Here is a 12,878-nt window from a genome sequence, read left to right as displayed (position 1 = left end):
ACTAGATTGGCTGGCAACGTGCCCCAGAGATCCTCTTGTCTCCACAGGGATCACTGATGTGTGTCACAGAACCTGGCTTTTTACCTGGGTGCTGAGAATCCGAGCTCAAGTTCTCATATTCCTCCCGCAAGGAATTCACCAACTGAGCCATCTCCTCAGGAACATCAGCTGCCCCTCTTAATGCCAAAAGGTCTCATGTCAAAAGCCACAGTCACTGTGAGTGACTCGGGCTTCCTTCTAGGTCAGGAGCAACTGCGTTATGTCTGGCCTTTCTGGGCTTTTCTTAATTCCTTTTGCATTTGCTCTTATGGCTGTCTTTCATTAAAGAGCACCCCTGAAACGCTGGATGTGTTGTCTGCTCAGCTGCTCTCCCCAGAAGGACTTGGGGAACCAGGCGGGGCATAGATCCGGTCTCCACTGCAGTTTCTAGTTGGAGGTTCAGCAGATCCCTTTAATTCCCCTGCGACTGCTACCGGGTGGGGAGAGGTTCCAGGCACCTTCGCTCCCTCGGTAATGTGGGGAGGGGTCTGTGGTCCAAGTTTCCTGTATTGGCGTTTCCCCGTCTCTGTCCCTCCCTCCTTTACACACACACACACACACACACACACACACACACACACACACACACACACACACGACACCGAGTGCGGGATGAATGAGTGAATTTTGCGCCCACTCTGAAGATGGGAAGACGGAGGTCTGCTGTCAGGAAGGTCCATCTATGCCCAAGACCCGGGTAGAGGCAGGTGGGACCAAGCCAGCAGGACCTCGAAAGCCGGACATAGCTCTCCACTCGACCAGCTACAGAACCTGCCCCGCCCCTAGTTCCTCACCACGTTGCCAGGGAAACGGGAACCGCGTGAGTCTTCGTTGCTAGGGCCGCTTGGAGCGGCTCTAATGGGAGAAGTGAGGTTCCAGAGCCCAAGGCAGCAACCAAAGCAGGGAACTCCAGTCCCGTGCCTGCGCTCCCGGGAGGGTGACAGGGTGACGGCAGGGTGACCCACCTCTCTGAGCCTTTCCCTGCGCCCTGTGACAGGCTGCACACTGTCCCTGTCCCTCCCTCCAGAGGAGCCCCCAACCTCTAGGAACCTCTGGGGGTTCCCTCTGTAGTAGGCCAGCCTTCGGAGGGCGAGAAAGAGCTTCCTGGTGGGTGAAGGAGAGACAGAAGAGGCCAGCCATGTCGAACCTGTAAGTGGTGGGTTACCTGTTAGCCTTTGTGGCTTCTCCAGGGTGGCTTCTTCTGCCTTTTCCCTCCTCTCTTCACCCTCCTCTCCACCATCCTTTTCTCTCCTCCTTTTTATTTTTCATAAAGTTTAAAAAACACACTAGGCTGTTTCCCTTCTTCCCCAGAGGGAGGGCCTACCCCCAGGCTTCCGTCACATGCCCGTGGCTGACTGAAGCGGCTTTTCTATTAGTTATGAATGGGTTTCTTGTGAGAACCCCAGATCCTAAACTGCATTCCAGAAAGATCTGGAGGAAGCATCAGTGCTCTGCTTCTCCGCCTAGACGGCAGGCCATTGCCCAGTGTGTGTCTGTCACCTCCTTACATACTTGGCTCTGCAGTTACCCCATGTTATGAGCATGCGCTATGGCTAACTGGAGTCAGTTCCAGGCCCCAGCCATGGTCATAGCCACCCTGTACAGCTGTAGCTCCAAGTGTTTGCATACGGCAGAAGAGAGTTCCCAGCACAATGCAGGGCAGTGGCTTACAGCATCTCTTGGGGCAACTGTAGACCTCAACTCCAGGGCCAGCTTCCCAGTACTGTCTTCCAGGAAACCTAAGCCTGGAGGTTCCCTGGCATGGGGTGGGGAGTGGGGTATGGGGAGGGCAGGAGAGTAGATTGAGGCCCGTGGAGCTAGACGGAAGGCTGTTCAACATCAGGTCTAAGCTTCCTGGAGACCAAGTAGGAACTTGACAGTGTGGCCCCAAGATGCATGAGACATGGTACATGTACCCTGCATGAGACAGGGTACAAGTGTAGGTAAAAAGGCCAGCCCAGGACAGCAGGGAGAAGAGCTAACTTAGCCAAGGAACCAAAGCCTCCCTCAGTGGCAGAGGACAGGGGAGACGGAGTTGGTAGGTGTGAAAACACTTTATTTTCGTGTACCAAAGGAATGCCTGGTGGTAAAGGAACTGAGATCCTATAGGAGGTCAGGAGTGGGCAGGTGCCATCCTTGATAGTGAGAGCTGCCACCCAGAGCACATGGGCCAGCAGACAGCTCTAGGTACCAATTTTACAAGCCAAAACTGAGTGTAGCCAAACATCTAGGGGAAAGGCAAAAAGGAGTGCTCTTCTCTCAGAAGAGCACAGAAACATTAGGGGCAGTAATGTCTGCCACTGAGGATGTGGAACTCAGAGCTAGGAGTTAGAAAGAGGAGATCTGGAGGCTGTGTGAATAACCAGAACCCTGGAACAGCACACAGCCAGGACAGAAGGGTTCCACACAGAAGAGGCCCACATTAAAGAGCACCCCCATACAAACACCTACACTCCCCCAAACACACACACACACACACACACACACACAGACGGACAGACAGACGCACACATAAATATGGTGGGGAGGCAGGTGAGGAAAAGCCAGGTCTCCTTCAGAGCAGGAAGGTGGTGAGAGAATACAGAACGGGTGGCCATGAACCCACTGGGAAGGAGGGAAGGTTCATTCTCTGTCAGTGGTGAGAGATAATCCCCATTTACACACTAAGACTTCCCAAGGAAACTCAGCTTGTGGTCCCTCCCCAGCCATCAGTGGCAGGAAGAAGTCTATCAAGCTATAGCCATATGGTCTTTCTCAGCCCTTACCCATCACCCTCCTGACTTCAGAGTCTGTCACATTTCCAGGTTAGTTCTCAACTCTAAAATCCATCGTGGGCTTTTTAAACCACTAGGCAGTCTCAGGATTAAAACACATCTAAGTTCTCCTAACCACCATACCTGTGATGACTGAAGCATCATCACTCTACTCAAGACAGGGCAGAAATGTCCCACAGGTCCCTTGACTGGTGGCCAGTGAGCCAAGTAAGGGTGTGCCCCCAGTATCACAAGTTGCTTGGCATTAAACCAGAAGAAGTCCTGGCTTGTGCTATAACATGAATAAAAGTACTACACAGCATGGGCATGGGACACCACTCACAGAGAGTTGCTTAGACAGACTCCATTTACAAACAGTTCCCAACTTATGATGGCTCAGCTTAAAATCTCTCTGCTTCTCAGAGGTATCAAAAGCTGTCAGAATTAAGTAGACACTGTACTATGAGTTTTGAAGGTGGATCTTCTCCTGGACTAATGACTTATGTCTGGTTCTCTGGATGCTCGACCTGGTCAACTCTTAATTAAGAGGGAAACTCTCTGTAGTGTGCCATGCTACTGAGATGGGTTTTCACTTAGGATGCATGCATCAGGGGTGGCCGTACATGGGACTGTCTGGATAAAGCCCATGGACGTAGACTCAGGATTCATGGCCAAGGGCTTTGAGGAGGCAGACTCAAGAGTGACTGTCTGACTGGACAGAATTCTCTTAGAATGATGAGAACATTCTAGAACTAGACAGTGTGATGGTTATACAGCACTGTAAATGCACTAAAGCCACAGTGTTAAACCCTGGAAGATAGGGTTGTTAGTGGTTTGTGAAATGTGCCCCCATGACACTCTTGTCTAGTGCCTTGATGCATCCCTCATCTCAAATTATCATTACGGGTCCCACATGAGCAAAATGACCAGACACTGCAGGGAGGGAGTGTGGGCTCAGGCCACCCTATGTCTGTGAATGAGGCCCTGCAGGGTGGTGTGGCCGAGAGAGGCCAGAGTAGTGGTATGTGGCTATAGATACATTGAAGGGATCAAGGCAGGCAGCCCTAATTTTTAGGGAACAGATCTGTCAGAAAGAGATGGAGCCATCTTTAGTGGCAAGAAAATCAGGCCAAGCCGTGTAATCTATGTGCTAACCTAGCACTCCATATTCCCCTTCAGCCAGCACCATGCCCCTAGGGTCCTAGAAAGGTGCACATGAGGAAGAGAAAGGCTTCAGCCCAGAGGGAGGACCTGTGAAGAGACAGTCATCAGGACTGTCTTTGACTCAATGTTCCAGCTATGGCCAGTCTGCCACAGCCTTGAACGCTCCCTGCTGCTTAACCCTAGCAGAAGTGGGTGTATGAGGACATAGACTCTGTGCAAGGCATTGATGCTACATGACCCTGCCTAGCTGGCTCTCCCCATCACAGCACACACTTGAGCCTATGGGGGACTCTAGGGCATCTGGGAACCCTCATGGTGGAATACTGAGTCTGTAGATACATGTGGGTGTGGGTGGGGTCAAGCCTCTTAGGAGGCAGTGTCCTCAATGCTTGCTGCAGGGGTAAGCCATTTGAAGTATAAGTTGCTGTGGTGGTTTAAATAAGAATGCCCCCCCATAGGTTCATGTATTTGAATATTTGCTTCTGGTTGGTGGAACTATTTAGGAGGGATTAGGAGGTGTGTCCTTGTTGGAGGACATGTGTCACTGGAGGCTGGCTTTGAGATTTTAAAAGCCCTTGTCATTCCCAGTTAGCACTGCTACTTCCTACTTGCTGATGAGATGTTAGCTCTTTGCTACTGCTGCGTCATGCCTCCCTGCCCTCCACCACACTCTCTGCCTGATGGTCATGGATCTAACCCTCTGGAACCATGAGGAACCAAAGAAACCAAAGTTTCTTTAGCCATGGTTTGTTATGGTAATAGAAAACTTACCAAGACAGTTACTTCCATCTTTTACTGCTTATTCTATGCCCACATTAAAATTATGATATTTACCCTCAGTTTATTATTTCTGGGTTCTTATTCATATTAAATTTGCTTATCAGCCTCCAGACTCGGCTGTTTTTATGTTTTGTATCTGAGCAGGACCAGATCTTGCCTTCTGCTTGTTCTCAACTTCTGCACTCTAAAAATTTATTTTGGATAGATCTGTGTAGTACCCCAATATTCTTTAACACCCTTTATTTGAGCCTGGGATATAGCTGGAATTTCTCTTTATTTCTTTTTCTTGGTCCTTCGCTTAAATAGGTATTGTCTGAGCCTTGCAACCTTGCTGTTTTAAGCAACATCATTTACTGTTACCGATTTCCTTGCATTTGGCAGTTAAGTCATTTACAAACAGCAGTAATAAAAATCCTTTTATTGTCAACTCCCTCTTCCTCTTTTACTCCGAATTTCCAGTCATGTCGCTGGTAAGGAGGCAGTGGTCTCTAGATTCAGCATCCTGTAGCAGCCATCTCTTTTGTGTGCTCAGGGCATCTTTGCTCAGGAATGTGCTGTCTGTCAGCTTGCTGAGTATTTTCTCAAATGCCCAAAAATACCCTGCGGTTTTGACATTCTATGGCTGTAAGTTGAGTGCTCCTGCATGCTGAGCCACAGTCATTCTGAGAGTCGTCCCACCCCTGTCCCCCCCATACTGCCCCTCCCCATCTTGGTTAGAGATGCTTTTCCTCTGGCTGCCTTTGGTTTGCTGAGTGGAGTTTCAGATCTGAGTTCTAAACAAAAGCAGCCTGTGTTTTTCTCCTGTTTCTGTGTCTGTTGGCTGAGGCCCCAAGTCCCAGTTTGTCCTCCAAATAAATTCTATGATGTGGAGCCTGCTGGTGAGCTCCACCTGTGTTCTCTCAGGTCAGTGACCATCTGAAGTTGTGTTCTTCTCAGATTCCAGGAGTCTGGGCTTTGGCGACATGACCCCCTTCTCACTACACCTTGTGGCTTTGCATTCTTCAGGCAGATGGCCGGTCGCAGCTGCTCATTTTCCAGCCTGACACTGCCTTTGATGTGCTCATCTGTGCTCTTTCCTTTCCTCCCTGTTGCCATCTTTCTGAGGTGTGAACACGCAGATGCAGAAAGTCAGGCACACCAGGTGCTCTGAGCAGCTGCACAATGCTTCTGTGGTTCTCGCTCTCCCATTGACCTTCACTGCCTCTGGTTAGTGACACCTACCATTAGCCGCTAAGTATGCAGGGGGTGGAATGTCCTGCAGTAGTCATAACTCAGATTTCCCAACAACCCTCTTCTCTTTTGTGAGAAGCTACCTAGCTCTTTCACTAGCATAGTCCTCTATTGGTTGAGTTTTTGGAAATATGATGCTGACACACACTGTGGATGGAGTTCTGGATGCCACTCAGCATTCTAACTTAACGGGATAGGAGGAAGGAAAAGTTCTGATTTGGGATTCACATGGTCTTTGCTTTTCATAGTGTCTTTGTGTCTTCAACGGTAAGTGTTCATGTTTGTTTCCTCCTGAAAAACAGGAAGCATAAAGCTCAGAGGACAAACAATGAGCACACCAAGACCTGGTGTGTCCTCAAACCCCATGACTTGAGCAATAGATTGTGAATGCTCTGGTTTCCTCATCTACAAACCAGAAAAATCAGACGGGTGTTGTGAGGATGGCATGCACCATTATATGGAAAGCTCTCAGAAGAGTGACTCAAGGCATGTGTATTAAGTAACTGCCTCCATCATCATCAATTCACCACCATCACTGCCATCACCATCATTAACCGCCATGGCCACTCATCATTCACTGTCACCAACACAATCATCACTATCACCATCACCGCCATCATCATTACCACTGTAACCATGGCCACATGACCCTTCTCACATCAAGAGACACATTTAGCATTGGGAGAGGAAGATGGAAGCAGCACTGGCAATCAGGCATCAGCCAGGGACCACTACAGTTTGTCAGCACAGTGGATTGTAGAGCAACCATTCTGAGGAACAGGTGTGTGTGGGCGGGGGAGGGGTCAGGGAAAGCTGAAGATGGAGATTATTGCTGACATTAGGATGTCATCAAAACAAGGTGGTTGAGTTTGAATATTCACCCCCAGTGCTCCCTAAGTTGCTTGTTGAGTGACAATAAAGGACTCCAGAGGCTGTGAACTCATGAGGAGAAAGAGCACCTGAACATCCGACAAGAACCATCAGGAAAACTGAAGAGGGAGAGATGGACACGAGGTGTGAAGCAGGCAGGGCTGGACCCAAAGCCAGAGCTCCCCTGGAAGAGGAGACACCCCGGTGTTTCTGAGAGGGCTGGAAAGGAGCTTTGACTGTAGAGCTGTATCAGGTCATGTGACTCCAAGTCCTCTTTCTTACACACTCCAGGGAGAAGGTGGCTAACCGACTCCAGGTCCACAGATAATGACAAATGCAAACAGGTTGATGGAGACCAGGCACTAGGACACCTGGAAAGTGAATAAGCTGGAGCCAAGCCACAAAGGCATCAAAGACCTCAAGCTCTGGCTTCTCAGAGTCAGGGGACAGGGCTGTCATCCTTTCCAGAACAGCCTCTGCCCAGCCCCCCTGCCCCCGTGATGTCTAGCTGATTTCAGCCATAGTTCTTAATGTGACAGGTCAAAAATTGGCAAGGGGAAGTCTCTACCATAATTATTTTAGTCTGAACAGGCATGGTGGCCAAATCTAAGGCTACATATGTCAACAGAGAAGACAGAATGGGGATGGTATGATGCCCTAGTAGTCCCTTTGGTGAATGATGTCTCCAGCCTTCAGCTGCCACCACCTCAGTGTTACGATAAATCTTTCCGACATAAGCTGCTGAGCCCCACCTCCACGTGTGTGCTCTACACCAGCCGCCCGCCTGAGTTAGGACCCAATTAATGCACAGAGAGACTTGTATTAGGTACAATGCTGCTTGGCCAATGACTAGGATTCTCATCTGTTAGCTCAGTCTCAATTATCAAAAATCTATATATTTTATAAGACTTATCTTATAGAGGATGCCTTTCACTGGCACCCTCTCTTGCCGGTGGCTCACATGGCGCCGCTGGAGGAGGAAGGGGCAAAGGGGAAACCCTTCCTGTTTCCTTTGCTTAAATATGAGTCTCCTTGCTATGTCACTTCCTGCCTGGATCACCACTTCTCTACTACATTTCCCAGAATCCTCTTTGACTCCTAGTCCCGTCTAACTTGCTGTCTCATTGGACAAACCATATTTTATTTAACAATCAATAAGATAAACATACACAGAAGTACGTCCCCCATCACCCCAAGGAAGGCATGGAACAGTCTGCATTTCATACACTCACCCAACAAGCTTCTGGTCGTGTAGACTCTACCTAGTAAAGTGGGGCAAGAGGACCCAGCAAGCACAGACCCTTTCAGACCCTCCTTTTCATATTCTTTATGGTTCTAAGGATAGCAACCATTGTCTTTAGCTGTGGTTCATCCACACCTTCTCACATCTGCATGAAACAGTCTGTTTGGTGACTACACCGCAGTTATTCACTTCTCATTGGGGAGCTATCTCTAGACTTCTGCTATTTTCTTGAAATGTGTTTCTTGTATGTGTGTTAGTGTCTTGTCTTCATGTATGTATGTATGTTTGCATGTATGCATGTGTACCACCTGCATGAAATGCCTGCTGAGGGCAGAAGTGAATATCAGATCTCCTAGAACTGGAGTTACAGAAGGCTCTGAGCAGTTCCGTGGGGGCTGGAACTGAACCCAGGTCCTCTGCAAGAACAACTAGTACTCCTAACTATTAATTTACTACTATTATCTTTTAAAATACTGGAGCTGTAGGGATAGCTCAGCTGATAAAGTATTTGTCTTGTAAAGTAAAGCATACAGACCTGAATTTATTAAAAAGAAGAAAGAAAAAAGGCTGGGTACGATGACACACTCTTAACCTTCCAACACTCGGGAGGTAGAAAAGGGGGATCCCTGGGACTCACTGGCCAGCCAGTCTAGACTACTGGATGAATTCCAAGGCCAATGAGACCCTGTCTCAAGAAACAAGTTGGTTGTCTCCTGAGAAATGACATGGTGGTTGACCTTTGGTCTCCACACACCTGAACGCATGCTCACTCGCGAGTGCGCGCGCACGCGCGCGCGCACACACACACACACACACACACACACACACACACACACACACACACACTTGATACATAGTTATAAAACTTAATTCAAGGAGTCTGCACATATCTAACTTTACAAGACTATGTGGAATTGCTTTCCAAAATGGTAGTTTCAATATACTCTCCATTGTACATACACACATACATTTAAATCAGTTAAGATCAGTTAATTGTTCTGGATATAGATTGCTTCATTATTTAAATTAGTGCTATAACGCTGGCTTCACAGACATGCTGAAGAGCAATTATATTATTTATAAAGAGGCTTTTTTAAAAAGACTATTTACTATTTGTAGTAATGGTTGTTAGAAAAACATGTGTATGTCAAGCACGGTAAGTTGTCCAGAGAACCTTCCAGCCACTTACTGTGTCCTGAGCTTACTCCTGCCCATGTGTTCTGTTTTATGATGCCATGTGGCCAATATGTGTGTCCAGTGGGATAAAGTCTATGCATGAGGTTGTCTAAACTCTGTGTCTCCCTCCAGAATGTACAATAAAATGTGGCACCAGACCCAAGAAGCCCTCAATACTCTGCTTGACAAAGAGATTCAGAAGATGACGGAACCACAGAGAAACAAGGTCTTGGTCTTCCAGATGTTAGCCACCTTCTACATAAAGTATGTGCAGATTTTCAGGAGCATGGAGAATGTCTATGACCAGATAGTCCATCCACAGAAACGCACCCTTATTCGTAAGATCCTGGATGGAGTGATGGGTCGCATTCTGGAACTGAAGAACGAGATGGTAGAGTTAGAATTGACAGAGTTCCATTATTTTGATGATATCTTACAGGACCTGAAGTTGGCTCCAGTAAGTGTTTTGTTATGGTTTTCCTCATTAGGTTTTTGTTGTAAGTAAGATACTGTGCCCATTGTCTGCAGACTTCTTAATCATGTTTACATGTGACAACCTTGTTGAATTAAAAGCCTGAACATTCTCTTCACTGAAACCTCACCATCATAAGGTAGGCTTTGCTTGCTTCCTTGTCTGTGTAGACTAATCTTCCACAGCCTGTGGATCTGTTTGCCACTGAAGTCCTGTATTCAGAGGTACCACAATGTCATGATGGTTGAAATGGAATAGACTGACCCCCTCACAAATGCCCCATAGCCCAAAGTCTCCCAAATACCTGGGTCCAAAATACCCTCTGCTTTCTACTACTCCATCATCACTTGGATGGTAGTCTTAGATGGCGGGGGCCTTGTGGCCAGCTGGATGACTTTTCTTCCTTGGTTTTGTGTCAGTAATGACCCAGTAGGTTTATAGCTATGGCCTTTGTCCCCTAGGTACTGCAGAAGGAGGTATCCCTCCTTAATGTTCAAGGAGCCTCCCTCTGCCTCCCTCTGACCTGGGCACCTCCTGTAGTAACTTAGCCCCTGCCATTGAACCTTTTCTGCTTTGCTGACAGACATTTGCCTGAGGTTTCTCTAATATCCTGGGTGGATGGACTTTCAAAGGCCACTAGACTCCTCATTTCTTCCAGCTGTAGGCCCTGTTAGCTCACCCTCAATTTTGAAAGGGTGATTCCCTCAGGTAGAGTTAAAAAGAAAAAAGAAAGTCTTTTTACATGGGGGCCTACGGGTTTCTTCACTTGGAAAATATTTTGACTTTTGTAAAGGTCATTTCTTTTCTGGGGAAGATTCTTCTAGTATTGTTTTCTGATGACATCAGAATAGACTACAGGGAGTAACTAGAGTGGGTCAAGACATTGCAGAACTTGCAAACGCATTGCCTGCATTTCTAAGAGCAAAAGTTAACCACTAAATTCAGTCAGGTGTGCTTGGCTCACCCAGGTGAAAAGAGGAAGAACAGCCTGGGCCAAATGTGGAATCACTCTTTATTGAATTATAGCCCCAAATTTAATTAGTAAGGTGACATTCAACATCTAAATCTAATTTCAAGGCTATTAAACCGTTACAGTCTAAAGAGGTCTAGAGACTCACATGCTGGGCTCCCTCCATTTTCCCTGCTATCCACACTGCCCCAAGCTTCAGCTGGTCACCTTCCTTATACCTGGGAAATGCTGCTGCTGTGAGAAGCCAGTTGTGCCCCGGGAAGAGAGAGGTGCCAGGAGAACAGACATCACCCAGGAAGTCTATGCTGTGGGATCATATCAACAGTGCTTCCCACCAGCTGTGGAACTGATGGGCAAGCCATTTGATGTCTTTGATGTTCAGGAGCCAGAACACTGGGCCAGCAGTCGTGTCTGTTTTGTGAACAGTGTCCTGGCAAAGAAGCAAACCTAGGGGATGTCTCTGCATTTTGGGATGGGCCATTCCAGCCAGCATCCTCTGTACTTGGTCACTGTGGCCATTCTCTCACAAAGTCCACACTTCTGACTGCTTTTCTGGCCAGCCCCCAGCTATTTGTATGGTAGGACTGAAGAGACTGGGATACCAGTCAGACCCTGGCTGAGAGACTCTGAAGCCAGAAGATTATGGTATCTGTCTCTGGTCTGACCTGGCCTCCCAAGCTGGCAGAGCCTAGGTGAGCTGGACTCTGTGAAGAATGGAGCAAGTAGAGCCAGAGCCAGAAAGAAAGTTGGGGCAGGGGTGGGGGGATAACTGGACGCCTTCATCCCCACCCCTGCCCTCCATCCTATGAGTTCCTTAAAATGCTTCCATATGTGTTTGAACTCAGGTCTTCAAGCACTCTTCCCCACACCTGCTCTCACCATCCCGCCACAAGCAAGTGTTGGTGATTTGCTCATCCTACCATAATTCTAGGTAGATTTGAGTGCTGGGGCCCTAACAGAATGGCCTCATATTTATTCTCTCTTCTTCAGCAACAGTTGGATGTCCCCATACCCAGGTATTTTTTGAAGGAGAGGTTGGAAGTCATAAAAGGAAGAGAGAAGATCCTCGCTCGGATCTTAAAAGAATGTGGATTGAACCTTCCTGACGTGGTTTGTATCGCTTTAACACACGTCTTTCATTCTCTGTATAACCTCCTCCTCCTCCTCCTCCTCCTCCTCCTCCTCCTCCTCCTCCTCACCCCAAACTGTCTGGGAAACAGTCACCATATTCTCAAGTAGAGAAAAGTGCTTCCCCTACCTGCTTGCTCTGTGAGGTCTATCAGGGATTATGCACCTCTAGGGTGGTTGGTTGTTAGTGATTCCTTATGGTTGCTTTACATGAAATAAAGATCAAATGATAATGCATCACATCGAGAGCCAAAAAGATGAGCCAGTTGCCAGCTGGTTTTGCTTTTTCATCTCTGATTCACCAGGTTAAAGTCAGAAACTAAACCCACCAAGTTCAGAATTCACAAACTGAATTCACAACTGTGTGTTCTCATTTGCTCTCTGGCCTTTTATGAGTTCTAACTGAGTGACATTTGGATCACCTAGAAGGGCAGTCACTGGGAAAAGAAGGACCTGGGAGATGGCGCAGGGAGTGAAGAGTTTTCTACACAAGTAGGAGGACCTGAGTTCAAACCCCCCAGACCCCTTGTAAAGCTGGATGTGGCCGCAAGTGTTCCTCTACCCATGCAGGGCCACACTCTGCCTGCACGACGCTCTTCTACTCTGGTATAGTTTCCTCCCTTGCTTTCAGGACAACAGTAACCTCAGCCTCATCCCATTCAAGTCTCCATGGGCTTCTGAAGACTCCCCAAAACCTTGCTTATGTACATCTGCACCCCTAAAAATGGCACACACCAATCACCTAGCCCTGTTTCTACATACCCCACCCAAGGCCCCACAGTCTGAAGCATGAACACACACTTTTCTGTTTTAATGACATTCATCATGTGTGTGTGTGTGTGTGTGTGTGTGTGTGTGTGTGTGTGTGTGTGTGTGTGTGTGTGAGAGAGAGAGAGAGAGAGAGAGAGAGAGAGAGAGAGAGTGTTGTTCATGTGCATAAAAGTGCATGTGTGTGCGCTTGTATGTTGAGTGTATTTCTCAATCATTCCCCACCTTACTTTTTGATGCAAGGTCTCTCATCCGACCAGGACCTGACCAATTCAGATAGACTGG

General features: G+C 47.8%; 1 protein-coding gene across 2 annotated transcripts in view; it reads left to right on the top strand.

Annotated features, from left to right (window-relative positions):
- The first annotated feature begins 1,177 nt into the window (after nucleotides 1-1,177).
- The window catches only part of Iqca1 (IQ motif containing with AAA domain 1), a 112,166-nt gene continuing 100,465 nt past the window's right edge, over nucleotides 1,178-12,878 (top strand). For both annotated transcript variants that reach the window (XM_035439268.1, XM_035439267.1), the window contains exons 1-3: nucleotides 1,178-1,188; nucleotides 9,388-9,712; nucleotides 11,688-11,804. In XM_035439268.1, coding sequence (XP_035295159.1) covers nucleotides 1,178-1,188; nucleotides 9,388-9,712; nucleotides 11,688-11,804 — 453 coding nt within the window. The remainder of the gene's footprint in view (nucleotides 1,189-9,387; nucleotides 9,713-11,687; nucleotides 11,805-12,878) is intronic.

The sequence above is a fragment of the Cricetulus griseus genome, chromosome 2 (genome assembly GCF_003668045.3).
Source record: "Cricetulus griseus strain 17A/GY chromosome 2, alternate assembly CriGri-PICRH-1.0, whole genome shotgun sequence".
Lineage (NCBI taxonomy): Eukaryota > Metazoa > Chordata > Mammalia > Rodentia > Cricetidae > Cricetulus > Cricetulus griseus.
This window is presented reverse-complemented; position numbering and strand designations above follow the sequence as displayed.